Source organism: Haliaeetus leucocephalus, unplaced genomic scaffold (assembly GCF_000737465.1).
Source record: "Haliaeetus leucocephalus isolate CR32 unplaced genomic scaffold, Haliaeetus_leucocephalus-4.0 Scaffold255, whole genome shotgun sequence".
NCBI lineage: Eukaryota > Metazoa > Chordata > Aves > Accipitriformes > Accipitridae > Haliaeetus > Haliaeetus leucocephalus.
The window spans coordinates 188713-206220 of NW_010972691.1; the positions used below are offsets into that span (position 1 = coordinate 188713).

A 17508-nucleotide genomic window follows, 5' to 3' on the forward strand; every position below is an offset into this window, starting at 1 on the left:
TTTACTGCATTGCTGGAAGCAAAATTTCTCATTCTTTTTGGTTACATTATCATCATAAATTGCAATAAGAGAAGAGATATTTTTAATGAGTACTTGTGTCATTAAATAGAAAAATGTTTACAGAAATTATCTCTATTAGTGCCTAGTAAGGTTGGAGTTTGAACCTTTTCAGTCTGCAGTCAGAAATATTAGCTAGCCAAGTAATTGATTCAGAGCAAAATACACGTTTCTAGAGTTGTCCCATTCTAAAATGCTGTTGTGAATGTCATGGTTCCTAGGAGCTCTGGAAATGGACTTCCCGAAGGGAAAGATTTGATTGAAGAGAAAGGTTTTAGGCTGTGCAGATAGTCTGTATTTGTACAAACACAAATGTGGTGTTGCATAATAATGACCAGTTTTTTTACTGTAATTTTTAAAGTATAATTATTTTCAGAGCTTTCGTGGTTTAATCCCAGCCAGCAACTAAGCACCACACAGCCACTTTATCACTCCCCCTCCTCAACTGGACAGGGGAGAGAAAATATAACAAAGGGCTAGTGGTTCAAGATAAGGACAGGGAGAGATCACTCACCAATTACCGTCATGGGCAAAACAGACTTGACTTAGGGAAAATTAACTTAATTTATTGCCAAACGACCAGAGTAGGGTAATGAGAAGTAAAACCAAACATTAAAACACCTTACCCCCACCTCTCCCTTCTTCCCGGGCACAGCTTCGCTCCTGGATTCTCTACCTACCCCCTCCAGCAGCACAGGGGGACGGGGAATGGGGGTTGCTCTCAGTTCATCACACGTTGCCGCTGCTGCTCCTTCCCCCTCACTCTCTTCCTCTGCTCCAGCATGGGATATCTGCTCCAGGTGGGTGTCTGCTCCACCCTGGACCTCCCTCGGCTGCAGGGGGACAGCCTGCCTCACCATGGTCTTCATCACCATGGGCTGCAGGGGAATTTCTGCTCCAGTGCCTGGACCACCTCCTCCCCCTCCTTCTTCACTGACCTGGGGGTCTGCAGGGTTGTTTCTCTTACATGTTCTCACTCGTCTCTCCGCAGTTTCTGTGCCCCAGCAACTTTTTTCCTTCTTAAATATGTTATCACAGATGTGCTATCGCTGTCACTGATGGGCTCAATGTTGGCCAGCGGCGGGTCCGTCTTGGATCCGTCTGGCGTTGGCTCCACTGGACGTGGGGGAGGCTTCTAGCAGCTTCTCACAGAAGCCAACCCTGTAGCCCTCCCCCCACACTACCCAGACTTTGCCACGCAAACCCAATACAAAAGCAGAACTAATTATTTTCAGAGCTGAACTTCTCTTAGGTTTGTAATGTTTGGAGAATTGCAGTGGTAGACATTGGTTTGCTGTTGCAGAAGGAGTCTCTCAGGGACAGCGCTGCTCCTCCTGTTGCTCTGATGCACATGGCGTTAAGCATGTGATCTGCATGTAAGATAATTGTAAGGGCTCATAAGCAACACTCAGATGTTTCCCCTTCCCGTGAATGTGCTCTTTTCATAAATAGATTAAATCCACTCCTAATTTCCAGGAGATAATTCTAAAGCCAGTATTGTATTTGTAAAGTTCTCTTTTCTCTCTTAAAATAGCTTTCTTTTTACTGAAAATGCTTATGATTGTTTTCAGACTGAAGTGACTTTGGGAGAGATAAGAAAGAGGACACTTCTTTTGAAAACTAAATTTCCAAGCTTGGAGCTACAAGATATGACTGATTGGAAACACTGCTTGGGTAACTCAAAACAGTTAAAGCTAGAAAGTTCAAATGCAGCATGACATTTAAAAACTCAGCCAACTTGAGAGAAAATCCATTGTTTAGTGTGGAAGCTAGTTAATATTGCTCAAATGTAGACTTAGAATTCGTTCCTTTTTTATGCTACTTCAGAAATCTGTTTTCTATGCACATTTACTACAAGTGTTTCTGCTATGGAAATGTAGCTTATTGAAAGCACAGAAAATGTTTTCACTAACCCTAGAACATCTGACAATGCGGGTTTTGTTAATGGAGCAGTAGTTAGTTGAGACTTGAGAAGCAAACTAAATCTAGGTATGATCAGTAAGTCCTCAAGAAGTTAAAGCTTTGGAAAGCAGGCTCGTTCACCTCCCCACAGTGTTTGCTCAAACATGATGTCGTTTCAGCCTAACAGTGGGAGAAGAGGGTTCCACAGAGACAGCTGCATCTTTCTGTCACATCTGGACATCAGCGTAGGTTAGAGCAGCCCAGGGAACACGCCAAATTGTGTGCATGGCTACATGGTCCCAACAGAGCCCGCCCCTCAGTACCGAGAAGCAAACAGCTACCCCTAAAAAAAAAAAATTTTTTTTTTTTTTTCCCCCAGGGGGTATAAGGGCTTGTTTCTCTCCTGGCTTGAAATGTGAGTAGTGTGTGAGGAGGGGGGAAACAATAAATATTTTAACTGTTTGCATACAAGGAAGGGAAGACCTGCATATTTATTTGCCCCCCTGACTCATTCAGATGTATTATTTCATCATAGTGCTCCTGACATACATGTCTGTATGTGAAATGGGCAGAATTTTTTAATTCAGAGCCACTGGCTCTGACACTGATGTCCACAGCAAATCTTACTTCAGCTGCAGCTGTGAAAAGCAAGCACTCCAGTGTTCCTGGTGAAGAAATCCTCTGCAAGTCTTCATTTTCAATAAATTACACATTTCCTCCACCCAACCCCTGGTTATTCCCTCAAGGCATTATTTTTAATTCTAGACTGTATTTCCCGGTCCTTTTAAGTCAAAAGCTTGACTTTATCTTACTGTTTTCTTTACAAATGTTAAGACCACACACTGAGCTCTGCTAACACACTGTATTATGCTACTAGTAGACAAATTTTAACATCACATCACATACATGTTGTGGTTGCTGTTGGAACATGCCTTTTAAAAAATACCTTTATTGGATGAAATTGTCTCTTTCCCAAGAAAATTCTGGTTCTTCAATATAATTTATTATGCCTTTTAAAATTCTGTCTGTTCAATAAAATCTTTGCTATATTATAAATACCTGTAACGAAAATATAATTTAAAATTCTGAGAGAAAACATTTTTTTTTTCGTTTTACATTTTTCACAAAACCCACACAGGCACCAAGGCAAGACTAACAATAAAAATAATTTACTCCTGTACAATCTACTCTGGGTTGGAAACATTCAGAAGAGAGATTTTAAATTTGTCCTCTGAGGAAACTTTGGCTACAACATGGGAACTGATCTTAAAACAAAGGAGGGTCCTATGTTTTCCACCCGTTTAGTCTGAAAACTTCTTTCAAGGGCTGATTGAGTGTCGCTATTACTTTCCTTGCTGTAACATACCTGAATGAGGACTGGCTAAAATCGCTGTTATCTGAGGGAACCAGCCTCTGAGCTTCATTGCACAGGACTAAAAGTGGTCCTACCTCACTAGATAGGAATATTTGTTGTGGAGATTAACTCCCAGTTCTGAAAATTAAACATCAGTGGAAATAAGTTAGTGCTCTCACTCTGCAATAGCAGCCATCAGAAACTTTTACATTTTGCTTGTTCAGTGGTGATATATTGCCAGACAGCTTGTATGTTGAAGGGACTGCACAGGAAAGCTTTGATTTGGACCACTTGAAGAGATTTTTGTAACCACTTCTCATTCTAAGCAAATTTATTAGTAAAGAGGGAGCGATTCAGTATAAGAGACATTCAATGGTGGAGTTGATATCTTTGAAGTATGGACTAGAAATATGGAAGAATTTTTCAAACTAACTAAGCCCAATCTATTTAAAGCTGGCAAAAAAGCGGACTAAGCCCAAGATAGACATGAAACCATCACAAAGAATGAATAAGCAGAGATTTTTAAATTTCAAGTTTGGTAAAACAATTTTCAAAGCTGCCTTTAAGCAGTCCTTTTTTCCATCAATGAAGAGTTAAGTACTGTTACAGAAAATAGATTTACCTTTAAATTACAGAATTTAGTGTGCAGTTTGAAAAATCTCTGTCCAAACTGATGAATTATGAGCAAAATGTGAATTCCTGCCTTAGAGACACTTGCATAATTTTAAGGCATAGACAGTGAAGGAGAATAATATATTTCTAGAATGTCTGGAAAACACATTTCAACAGTAGATGAGAGAGAAAAAGTAAAACTCAGTCAGCACTTGTTTGGACTATGTTTAGCACTGCAATGAGATAACTATCCCCTGGGAATCTTCATTCCCTTGTTCTAGATCCCCTTTAATTTCTGAGTATCCAACACTGCATTTTTTTTTTTATATTATGAAATAATATGTTGGTCTTGGCTCTGACATTAAAGATGTGTGTGTGGAAAACTGTTTGTCTAGTACACTGCTAATGTTAGGGAGCCACCCACCCTTGCTGCTTTCTGACAGCCACCTCAGTTTCCTCCTCTTCCACCTTCTCCTTCCTTCTATTCCTCTCCTTCCTCCACATTCCATGCACTCTTTCCCTCCATTTCTGAGTCCCTTCTCACAGTATGTTTTTTTATCTCACACTTCTTCCCATCCATTTTGCCTTAACTTCCTAGGTATTTGGGAAATGTTACAATCTACCACAGACACTCCACAATCCAGTCTTTAAGTGGACTTTTCTGGCACAGTTATCCTTTCTTTTCCACTTTGGTCACAGTCAAGGAAAAGGCAAATTGATCCCAGCTTTGTTGGCCTGACTACTGCAGATGTAGGGATCTCAGAAGGCATTTATACTACTTAACGTTAGAAATTGCACTGAGGCTCCATAGGTTGGAGATCGGTCCCCCAAGCTCATAGAGTCAATACAAATAGATCAGGACTCCATCAGGTAATTCAGAACCAAGGACTAACCAATTGTTCTGAAGTACTATCTATAGGAGACTCTGTCTTCATTAACTACCTATAGCCTAGAAAGACTAGGCTCATAATTTAGGCACTTCACTTAGGTAGTTAAAGTTAGGTGGTGAGAATGCCATCCCATGCTCTGGGATGCCTCATTTGGGGCTCATTTACATTAGTGTATGTCTGTCTGCAGTCTAAATTGTGAATAACTTCATCAGTGCTCACTGATGCTCCAGTCCAACTCCAGCATCCCAGCTGCTCCTTTACAGGAGAACAGAAGGTTAAGGTAGCATTGTTGTTTGGAGAAGGAACAAAAAAACCTATGACAGAAGCAGTACTGGCTGCAAGTGTTAAATCTGGAATAAATGCCAAATATAAGACTGCAATATTCATTACAAATCCAGGGATGAGAGTATCTCCCCATAGCTTTGGCAGTTCGGTTCAAAACTGCTTGGTGATTCAGGTTTTGATTCCTACTGCATGCTAAGTGAATAGGGTGGAAGAGTAAGTAACGTGAGAATTGTTTAAAATAGAGCATTAGTTTTTTCAGGGGAATGCTATTGCATTTCATGCCTGAGGGGGCAAAACTACTCTGGTGGTAATGAAGAAAGGCTTTGAAAAAAGCTATTACTAAAAAGCATCAGTTTACTGCCTTATCCTCCCACACCTGTTTTTTCCCTTCCTTGATACTTGTATTAAATATGAAGCAATCAAAGCAGCAATCACACAACTACAGCATACAACAGACTTCTGAAAAAAACCTACAGGTGGGGTGGGGAGAATGAATATTTCCAACTCAGTGCGATACCCTATAGTTTAGTTTCCTTCATTTATAATATCAACCAAGGCTTGCAGCAGTCTATCATCTCTATGCTTGTATGGTTTGGCATTGTAAAAAAGATCAACGTAGTCACTGTACAGACTTTCTTCTGAGTCTCTCAACTGGGAGGGCTTGTTTAATTTTTCGAGGGCTTGATAGAAGTGTTCATATGGAATATTTAACTTCTCACTTGCAGTCTTCTTTGGCAGTTGCTTCTGAGCCATCTGTCTGCTAAAAGCACTTTGCAGTAAATGTAGCATAGCCTCTGATGGGATTTTATCTTCTGCTTTGTCACTGCTACTACTGGTACCTTCTGTGACTTTGGGTTTTTCACTCAGGTTCTCCTGTGTGGTATGGTCCTAGAATACAGATTAGCATAAAAAAAGTTAGGTGTCAATGGAAAACCGACTGGATTAAGATTTGCTCTGATTAGCGATTTCCATCTATGTGTGGGTAGATGCTATTTTTTCATTCAGGAGCCACTTAGCATCTAGAAAAGAAATGGACCATTATACACCAAAACAGACTATCATCAAAAGGACTACATTGTATAAAATATCAAATCTGCCCACAATGTAGGAAGTTATAAATTCAGATTCCACATTGGCAGGATACAACATGTCATTTTATAGCAGGATTTGTCCCAGTCTTAAGAGATATTTCTTGTTGTACTATGAGAGACAACTCCACAGCAGTCTAACTGAAGGAAGTATATGCAGTGGTGATGGCAGCTCTGGTTGTGCCACACACCCTTGTGAAAAGGACTGAACCAATGCTTCTGTAAAACCTTCTCTGGAGATGCTCTCACCTGAGAAAAAATGGTGAAGTATGGCTAACGGGTGGCCATGACATGTATCTTGGAAACTTTGGAAGACTAATGCCAGATACAGAAGTACAGAGAAGTCAGTGAGAAGCATGACCTTGTTTCAGCAGTGTCTATTATGCCTCCCATACTGACACATAGCTTCCTCATTTACACTAGGATTGTCTTTCTAACTGAATACTCATTTTATCTTTATCTGGTTTTTACTATGTCCACCAATCTTCTCCCACAGTACCTCCTGAACCCACTTTTACTTTCTTCCAATTTATTTTCTTGCACGTGGCTGCCACACCTGCAGACACTTATCCAATGTATTTAAAGACCATAACCATGTCTCCCTCACTCTTCTCCTTCATAACTTGGCGAAGGAAGGTTAATCTCTCTATACTTTATGGATGTCCCACTTACTTAATGGGGAGACAAATTGATGTGATGTGATTAATAAAGTATTCCAAAGATGTTGACATAATCAAGCATTGTGAAAATGTACAATACTACCATCCCATGCACCCAGAAAACCACTGTCACTCTCAGAAGTCTGGAGTATGTTTAGAGCACTCTACCTGAAAGGTAAAGAAGGGGTGACAAAGGAGCTAGCAGCAACAGATCCACCTAACCAAACCTTTTGAATCAGTCAGTCCCTGAATTTTGTCATGTCTTTCATTACTAACTTCCTTCCAAACTCCCTGGAAGCATTCCAGCAGGCAAAGCTCCTTTTGGATGCGACACTTGTTCTCACTAGAATTACATAAATTTAATGTATCCGTCAGAGGTGTCTTCCTCCCTCCTTGTACTACTCAACTGCATTAGCTATTGAGTTCACTGTTTTAGTAGCAATATCCTTTTATCATCCCCAAACCCTTAGATGTTGGCATATGGAAACAGAGACTAATAAAAATATAAGTTGTTGACATGGACAAAATTACAATAGCCAACTCAAAAGTGGTCAGGGGCTAGATGAAATGAATACAGAATGAATATGTGTCTTTTTACTAGGAAAAAATATCATTTTCTTATGAACTGAAAAATATGTAAGGAAAAAAATTAATGTAACGCTACCTCTACAAAGTCCGTCATTTTCTCCACTCCTCTTCTGTCATTTTGCACAGCATTATAGGATGTGTATACACGTGGCTGCTTCATATGTTCAGGCTGTGTAGCAGTCCCATGCAAAATCAATTTCCAATTTACAATCCTTCCTTCATTTTGTATTCTTCTGGACTAAAAGACAAGCATGGCACTAGCTTAGGTTCTCAGGACATAAGAAGAGGAAACAGGACATTTGATTGTAAAGTCAACAGAAGTGACTAAAATAAATGATAAGGCTTTCAGTATCTAAATTTAGACAATGATTTATAAGCACAAACAGACTGATACATTAGAGACAGGCTATATCAGAAAGTGGGATTTGATATAATGGCTTAACTACTCCAAATATTCACATTTTGATGCAACATAACAATTAACCATGTAAGAATCAATGGAATTTCGTGATAACATAGAATGCTAAAAATAACAGAAGTAGTATTTTGTGTTATTTGTATTTCTTCACTAAGCCATTCCTTGGCAATTTCCTCACAGAAGTTACCAGTGGAATAGTAATTTGGAATAATATTCTATGGTGGTGCACAACAGCAATCTGAAACACAGCACGTGGAAGTGAGCAACAAATGCTTTGCCCATTAGTTTTGGCGGTAGTATTTAAAAAGTAGAAAGTGGAAGAGACAAGTACAGACAACACTGAAACTTTATTTTACCAAACCTTTTTTCAGAATTTTTTACTCAGTCATTTAGTGACTGAAGACAGCTGCTGAAGCTCTTCTTTTCTAACAGAAGCCTACACCAAAGTTTACATACACAACTTACAGGACAACTAAATTATGAGTAACTCTGCACGGGAATCTGTGATTTCAGTCAGGGCCATTAATATGAAAACTTATTTCAGGAATCACAAAACCCTACAAGCTGAGGAAAGAGCGCATTACCTCTTGAGGACAAAAAGCTTGGTTTATTGTAAGTTTCAGGAACCTCTCACTTGAAAATGGAAAATGAGAGATAATCACAAAGAAAATGCTGCTCTTAACTTCATTCCAAAAAATGCATTATATTAATTACAAAGAGCAGGTTATCTGTAACCATGGGGTTATCTATAAGCCTGCAGTATTAATACTGCACTGTTGATAATAATATTTACTTCTACTGCCTTGTCCATCTGCTTAGTACTTGACATTATCCTCGTTTCCAACTTGAGGCCCATAGGCTTGGAGGCTCAGTGTCTGAGAGGAAGCATTCCATTTCTGGCAGGATCTGACCCCTAATGACAAGCTTATTAACAGACAACTTCAATTAAATTCTCTAGAGATGAGTGTGCTTGATCACTCTCTCTTTCAAGAGAATGATTTTTCAGTTGCCTATCAAGCAGCTTTATTCTGGTGTCTCACTGTTGTAATCCATATCCCCAGGTGGTTTCAGTAAACTTATTTCATATCTGTAGATTTCTTGGCTTTAATCCTTAAACGTTGCTCAGCAGTAATTACTCTAAGAAAGAAGTTGGGGAAAGGCATACATCAGAATAGCTCTCTGAGGTCACCAGGAATTCATTAATTCAAAAGGTTTTGAGTTAATGAAATTATGCACATGCACCAAGAGAAGACTAGATCTCTCTTGTGTTCTTTTCTGCAAAAAAACCTAATTTGCAGTTAAACATCTGTTAATTCGATTACATATTTCGCTCCATGAATCTCAGAAAACTGTATTAAGTGATTTCTTTCAGTGGCGTATAATGTGTTGGAAATAGAGGCATGAAATTTTTTTGACAGGTACATGTCAGTGAAATAAGGATGGTGCTTTGCATTTATGTAAAAACCAAGAAAATCTGACCCTATCTTTCTTCTTTACTCTTTAATTCAGATGGATATTTAGTTTGAATAAAGTCTTCTTGTGGCCTGCTTGATGAGAAGGCTCACTATTCAACATGCTTGGTAGGGGTTAGTGAACATTTTATCTGCATTAGCTTCCAAACATAGCTAGTTAACATACAGACATACTTACCACATCAGTAATTCTTAAAACCCAGGTGCCTGTTGGATTCTCTCCCCATGTGTGAACAGACATGAAGTCCCAGTTCTTAAAGCCATTGGGAGATTTATCTCTCTCTCTCTCAGCCAGTAAGACAGTGCTGGTCCCTGTGTTGGTGCAAGATCAAGAGTAGTGATTGTTCATACATGCCCACTTTTACTTTTCACACTGCTCTGCTTGCACACTACCTAGTGCATAGGTAACCTGGAAAATACACTGTTTAGCAGTAGCTTGTGGAACAGGAAACATGATATTTCTGATCAGTGTTCCTTTAATTATTTTCACAGCAGTATTTAAGAGCAGAAAAACTATCACACTAGGTCACGCTAAAAAGGTACATCTTGCTTAGTATTCAATCTCTAACACAAAAAAGTAGTGGATGCACAAAAAGAAGCACAAGAAGCAGAGGTCAGACACAACCAGTCTTTTCCACTGATGAACAGTTCGGGAAACTTCTGAGATGGAAGTTTTGAAGGTAAACCAGCTCATGCAGTATTGCAAAACCAAAGCCTTATCCGGCATTCATCACTGTATTTTTTTTCTTTTCATGAGTGGCTGTAAATTGTTACAGCCTGCAATTCCAACAGGGTGAAAAGCTTTTGCATTGTTATTATTATTACAAAAATGTTGCAGTTCACAAAGTATTTCTGTAGCTGCAGAGATTCTACTGCACAGTAGGAAATTTGTTGTGCTTGTTTGCATATAAGGAGAGAGCAAAGGAGCTATTTGTACATAATAAGGAGCAGAGAAGCCCCAGGGAGCCTGATCACAAGCTATAAATATATTTAAAGGTAGCACCATAAACATAGAAAAGGAATGACATACATTTGGTATGGCATATACATATACATTCCTGTTTTGCAGGAAAGTGGAAAAACAGCAAGAACCAAGGGAAAAAACGTTTAACCATGAAGGCAAACTGATACTATCGTGGAGGCAGCAGCACTTGACTATTGCTACTTCAGTTAAACCCTACATACGAAGATGAAGAACGTATTACTGTTGTCAGTCTTTCAAAAAGCGGTGTTTTTCTAAGATGAAGCCATGCTTCCTACATATTAGTAGCAGAACAGCATCTTGGGAGGGGAATACCTCTATAAAAGTAGAATGAGAGCTACTTTTGCTGTCATCTCCATGATGTACCTAGAGAGAATCCATATATTTACTCCCAAACTAAAACTTAGCTAAGACAAAATTAAATTTGAAAATACCACCAAGAGTCAAAGGTAAAACATCTCACAGCAACATTTCTCCCACAAGACGAAAGGTAAACTCAGAAAGGAAGAATTAAAGTTAGGCTTAAAAGGAAGCCCAGGCAAAGCAGGCTTTGGAAATATACTACATGTACAGTATCTTAACCCTCCTCTCTAGTGAGGTCCTGCAATAATAATATGAACAAGGCTCTAGTGGTTTATTATCTGTGAATTACTAGATTAGCCTATATTAAAGGCTTAATCCCAGCCAGCAACTAAGCACCATGCAGCCACTCGCTCACTTCCCCCCCACCCAGTGGGATGGGGAGGAGAACTGGGAAAAAAACCGTAAAACTCATGGGTTGGGATAAAGACATTTTAATAGGACAGAAAGGAAGATGATAGTAAGAATAATAACAACAACAACAATAATAATAAAAGGATTGGAATATACAAAACAAGCAACGCACAATGCAATTGCTCACCACTCACCAACCGATACCCAGTCAGTTCCTGAGCAGCAATCTGTGCCCCCTCGGCCAACTACCCGCAGTTTATATACTGGGGATGATGTCATATGGTATGTAATATCCCTTTGGCCAGTTTGGGTCAGCTACCCTGGCTGTGTCCCCTCCCAACTTCTTGTGCCCCTCCAGCCTTTTTGCTGGCTGGGCCTGAGAAGCTCAAAAGTCCTTAACTTAGTATAAACACTACTTAGCAACAACTGAAAACATCAGTGTACTATCGACATTCTTCTCATCTTAAATCCAAGACATAACACTATGCCAGCTACTAGAAAGAAAATTAACTCTATCCCAGCTGAAACCAGGACAATCAGCCTGACGTTTAAACTCATACCTGAGAGCTTGTCTGTTTTTTTTCTAATAATAGCAGTTGATCTAACAGATCTTACTCTTTACAAAGTTGTTTGTCATTCTCCTTTCCTTTTTTTTTTCTCCTTACGGTGTTATTTCAGGGCATTGTCAAGATAGCTTGCCATATTCTAGCACATTTAGTATAGCTGTACTAAGGTGCTTAACAAGGACATTGTGTTTTTAAATACACCAATGGGGAGGAGACACAGTTACATGAAATCTAGGGAGTCAGATTTCCTCAGTTTTCCATTAGTTTGTCAAATCACAGTAAGTCTGATAAGCACTATTGAACTGTAATTTGTTGTCTGACAGGAACTCTCAGTTTTTATAGGTCCTGTTGCCAGAATGAAAATGTATTAGAAACAGTGCCTTCATTTTCTGAAGTATGATTTTCAAACCTCTTCTCACAAAAATAACCCATAACACATGAAGGCTGAAAAGGGGTTTCAGAGAACCAGTTCTCTAGTACCCAGGATGCTTTGTCCTCACATTCTCCTGTTGGAGGTCACTAGATTTGTCTAATGATATATTTAGCTCTTTTTAAACCACTAAAGAACACAGAGGTGGTTTTTAATGAAATAAATGTTACATGCTACAACAACACAAACAAAGCATGTCTTTGCCTCCTGTACCTGATGGAGATACCAGAGTGACATGAAGATCACCTCTACGGGAATACTCAATCGTTGCCTCAAGCTGCACATGCTCCAGAGATGCAATGGAGTTTTCTTGACCCTTGCAGGCTTTTGTGGGAATTTCAACGATGACTTCCTCATTTGCTCTTAATAATCTGGCAAAATTACAGGAGTTCTTTGATTACTCACAGAAACTTTTGATTCTGGATCATTAAGTGAAGTGCAAATGACACATTTAACAGCCATTTTGGAATTATGAGAAAGGAAGAAGTAAAGGCAAATTCTACATTCATTGTTTTTTTGAATGCTCCAGTAAATACCATGGGAAATTCTGGAAGCACAGATAATACAGAATTGGACCAAGTGATAGGCACTGTGTAAGAGAGACTTGTGCAACACACCCTGGAAGCAAGCAAGCAAGTTTGATAATCAAGGGTTTCTGTCAACACTTCGTTGTCCCACAGAGACTACAGAAAAGCAGGCTTTCTACATCACACAACTGTGTCATACTTACACTTAACTGCCTCATTCAAATATCCAGAAGAGGTGTTATCATGGAGTTAAAATACTGCAGCAGGCACAGCCGTTTTAACCCTTAGTAGTCAATGCCATTGCAAGGAAAAAAAGCTAACATCTGTGCATTCTCTGTACAGAGAGCTACTGTGCATAGCTTTCTCTGCACAATTTCCATTACTTCTAATGAGAATGAGGTATCTAAATCTCCACTTAAATAATTCTAAACTCAGAATCATGGGGTCTTTGTTTTTTATAATGTAACACAGAGGACTGCAATAAAAATACATAAACAGCAACTACTACATACATCACTACTGGATCAACACTGTGTAGAAAGGAGAGAGCTCATAAAAGCAAATTGATAGTAAAATGGCATAAATAATAAGGTTATCAAGCAATGACACTCCAAAACACTGTAACATGTTTCTACAGACAGATTTTTGCTGCACTCACACAGTATAATTTTGAGCTTTGAAACATCTGTATTTTTTCTAGACAACAAATCCATAAGTGAACAAGCAGAGACAAAAATGGTCTAGATATCCTTGTTGATTAACCAGCTTAGTGACTAATTATAACTTACCTGTACGTTGAGCTCAGTTTAGGCTCACTATGCTGGGAGCACTTGTGAATGTGGCTCCTAAGTCTTTTCAGTGCGCCTTTGAGACACTTGAGTTTTGTAAGAGACATGCTATGGATTTGACTAAAGCTCAATATATCACCTTGATTTCAACATATTTAGCCTGTCACAGGAGAAGAATTGCTAAGACCGATTACAGATTTTTTTTTAAAAAAACCCTGGGAGACTTTGGTATCTTTTTATTCATCTTCTGATAGCTGTCTAAATATTCATATCTGATCTGGTTCAGTCTCACAGCATCATCCATCCATATGCTGGCTGCACAAGCAGACATAATAATCTTATTCTTTGTTAAGGCTTCATGCTAGTAATTTCCATCAGTCTTACAATAAAAAAAGCAAGCAAACACTCTTTGCCTGCCCCCAAGGAATACAGTAAGGCAAAACCAAATGAAGCAGAAGAAATCTCTTAGTCTGGTTAAGAGCAATGTGTGCAGAATACTACCCTTCAGGCTTTACTAAGATAGACATAAGCTTAGTTACTGCTAATGCAAATTCTTACCTTGGTTCAAAGCTTTTGTCTCTGACAATACACTGTCTCTTTTCTGGTACACCTTTCCATCTTTTGGGATCAGCTAAATCTACCAACGCATTGGCATTGAGCAGTCCAAACCCAAATCGGCTGTTGACCATCAGTCCTGCTCCATTCTTTTTCCAACCTGGATTTCCAGCCAGTGGATCGTATTCTGAGGTCCACACTACCAAGTGCTGCATATCCCTCCACGTTAGATTTGGGCTGTTGAGAAAATGTTCCTGGTTAATTGTTTCAGGGCTATCTATCATTTTTCTCTCAATTATTAGTCTGCAACAGAACATGCTTTGAAAGCATATGGCATCCCATTATTTTAAAATATATGGCATGTGGCATACTTATCCTCACAATACTTCTCCAGGTAGACAAGATTTCTGTGTAAATGAAGAATGGGTATCTATCTAGCAAGATTAGCGTCTAATTCTTCAAAATTATTCAGGCATCTAAAGTTAATTAGCAAAACTAGTATTTCCCACCCATCTTTATGGGACCTGGGCTTTGAAAATTCACTAGGTATTTGATTCTATCTGTGATTAACTCTACCCTTTAAAATATGGCCCTAAGTGTCTTGGCTTATGTCATCAAAGGAGTATGCAATAGAAAATGGAGGTGAACCTACACCATTCAAATACTAAGCCTATGCCCTAATGCCTGAAATGTTTTCTGGGAAAAAGCCATTGTCCCGTCCTGTCCTGTTCTTTCTTACCTTAAGTCATACATTCTGACTACCAGCCCTACAGGACCTGAACCTACCTGCTCCCTACCTGCTCTCACAGTCAGGCTTGGGTACCGTCCATTTTATATATCTCATCATTGGCAGAAAAGGTTCTATAAATTGACTAAAGACTTAATTTAAACTCCTGCAACCCATTGTCTTCACATTATGTCCTCCTGATACATGTGCAGCCTCACTGCTTTTAAGTGCAACTGACCAAACTCAGTAAATGACTGCTGCCAATGCACAAAATGGGCTAAAATTCCTTGGTCATCATGTTTTACTTACACTGGTTCTGCTTTGCTAGGAAGGTGTTGAGGCAAGTAGCTGCTTATTTTTGTTATCAGGCTGAGCAAGTCTGACTGACAAAAAGTGGAGCTGCAGCATGAGATGGTGCCACTTCAAAGTGACAACATTTCGGGGAAGATGGTGGGGTGACTGAAAGAGAGGAGTTTCAAAGGTAATTCTGTGACATCTTACTTTGCTTCCAGTGCTAGAGCAAAAATTCCTGCTGCCAGTGGTGCAGATGCAGAGGTCCCAGTGTGAGTCTCTGTACATTCATTGTGAAGATCAGCACTTGTCTGACAGAAAAAAAACACAAAAAAAGCAGATTGCATGAATAAGCAGTTGTAAATACAGTCATATCCACGCTCACAAACATAACCATGTATCCTTTACTTGGTGTGTATTAATGCATTCCTCACCAGCAGAAAAAGTGACGGATGTTTAAATCTGTTCATATTTCAATCCACTCTTTTTACTTCAACTATAATTTTTGTATCAAAACGCTTTGTGTTGGAACAAAATACTCCCACACTGAATATCTTATTTTATTCTAAGGTTTCACAATAAGTGTTTCAGGCTTACTGGTGAATCATAAAAACAGATCATTGTGTTGGGCCTAGAACATTTAAAATTACTGCTTGCTAGAAAATTACTCATAGGATTAGTATTGGTGTTCTGCTCCCTCTTCAGCAGAAGAACTATAATTTGCAATGAAACATGTGCTTTATTTGGAAATTAAATACCAAACTCATCTGCCCATGTATCTAGATCTCAGCTATGAAGAGAAGCCACTTACTTAGGAAGTACTGATCTCCTAGCTAACTTGGAATGACGTTGTTTTAATCCCTGTCAATGCAGTTTATTGTAAAATTTGCATGCACCAGGGCTGAACAGAAATTATAGGTACTTCAACATTATTTTATCACAGCAATTTTCTTCAGTACAAGTTATTTCTTGCACAGTTAATGAAGGCACACAGACTAATATGCCTGCTTGCTGAGTACCTTTTACAGGTTTGGAAGCCCTGTTGTTGCTGTCATAAGTGGGAATTTGGGGGCTGACAGTCTTACAAAAGCTAATGGCAAGGTACTGACTCATATGCTCCACTAACTTCACAGGTTCTTTCTCCTTTTACTCTAAATCTCTCTTCATCCGCCCTTTCTGAAGAATGGGACCACATCAAACTTCATGCAGAGACCTCTCTCATACACAAACAGCAGACAAATTCAGCATGCTGATTTAACTGCACTTACACAACGATTTTGTTTAGCCATTGCTTTACAGTAGAAGATGTTCCAGGAATACAATCACTTTTTGGATTACAAGCCCCTCAGTGTTTCAAGGCAAAAGGACTAAGCATGTAACACATAACGTAAAGCAGGCACTTGAAACCAAGCATTTAAGTGCCCGCACTTGTTATTTGCATATATAATACATTTCTATGTTTGTTCTGAATCTGGTAAAAACAACCTACAATTCTTTGGTCAGTATAATCCCCACTGCTGTATGCTGTGGCCAGAGTTGAAGAGCACTTCTCTGCATACCAGGGAGAAAGGCCTTGCTGAGAAGCACTGCTAATGGAGATAGTGTAGATACTGTCAGTGTAACCGTCACAGTCACAGTTGTCACCCTGACGGCCTCCGTTCCCAGAAGCCCATACGAAAATGGAACCTTTCCCATTTCGGCCCTAGAGAAAATGGAAATGAGTGGTTATAAAAGAGATTTCAGTCTCTATAATGTATTCTTGACAACTGCTTCCCCCCAAAAAGCTTAATATATCAAACATCTTCTGGTAGAAAAGGACAGTGTTCCATAAGCACTGTGGAAGACAGACAGAAGAAACCAGGTACTTGAGGTATCCTACTTCACACCCTACACTATATCTCTTAGTTTGACCCTTCAGGTACAGCACCTTTCTGCAGAATAGGTTTCTAAGTTAACAACAGAGTCTGTGTTCAACAGGTAAGTTTTCCCATGTGCTGATGTTTTGGTACTGAACAATTCTAGGAAAAATGCCCATTTTTTAAAAGAAATGGCAAGCTTATCAGGGGCTAGTTCACTTGCCTTTCCTGTAATCACAGAAGTATGGGTAAGCAGTATTTATGATGTACATGATATGACTTTTCCACCAATTTATTTTTTGTAAGGAAGCCTTTCACAGTTGGCATTCACTTGTTGAAACATGGTGACCCAGCAAGCACATCTGACTGAAAACCCTCCCTTCTCTGACAGGTCTGTGGGCCAGCATCACCAGACTCCAGACTCCAGACATAACCACGTTCATTCCCTGCTCTGGTCTCCAGTGTATAATGCAGGAGCAGCAGCTAATAACTGATGCTGGCAACTGACAGCGTGTAAACCATCACAGCTATCATAGAGAAAACACATATCACCCTATCCAGTCTTAAGTTGTGCTAGTCCTTCAGAAGAAAAAAAGCATGTTTCGTGTGTAGTGCAAAAGTTCATATGTTGTCCATTATTAATATATGTACAGTCACTGGAAACAGCAGTTGAACTACTGATTTTTATCATCCCACTCAGAGGAGATTTGAAGTTATTCATGCAAGCACTCTGACATTTGCGGCACT

The 17508-nt window shown here is 39.3% G+C and overlaps 1 protein-coding gene across 1 annotated transcript in view; it reads right to left on the bottom strand.

Moving 5' to 3' along the window:
• Window positions 1–5543: 5543 nt before the first annotated feature.
• PCSK1 (proprotein convertase subtilisin/kexin type 1) overlaps window positions 5544–17508 on the bottom strand; it is a 28288-nt gene continuing 16323 nt past the window's right edge. The window contains exons 8-14 of the mRNA XM_010568765.1: window positions 16395–16607; window positions 15116–15216; window positions 13891–14124; window positions 12231–12388; window positions 9504–9637; window positions 7512–7673; window positions 5544–5988 (exon numbers count right to left, since the gene is read on the bottom strand). Coding sequence (XP_010567067.1) covers window positions 5626–5988; window positions 7512–7673; window positions 9504–9637; window positions 12231–12388; window positions 13891–14124; window positions 15116–15216; window positions 16395–16607 — 1365 coding nt within the window. The 3' untranslated portion in view covers window positions 5544–5625. The remainder of the gene's footprint in view (window positions 5989–7511; window positions 7674–9503; window positions 9638–12230; window positions 12389–13890; window positions 14125–15115; window positions 15217–16394; window positions 16608–17508) is intronic.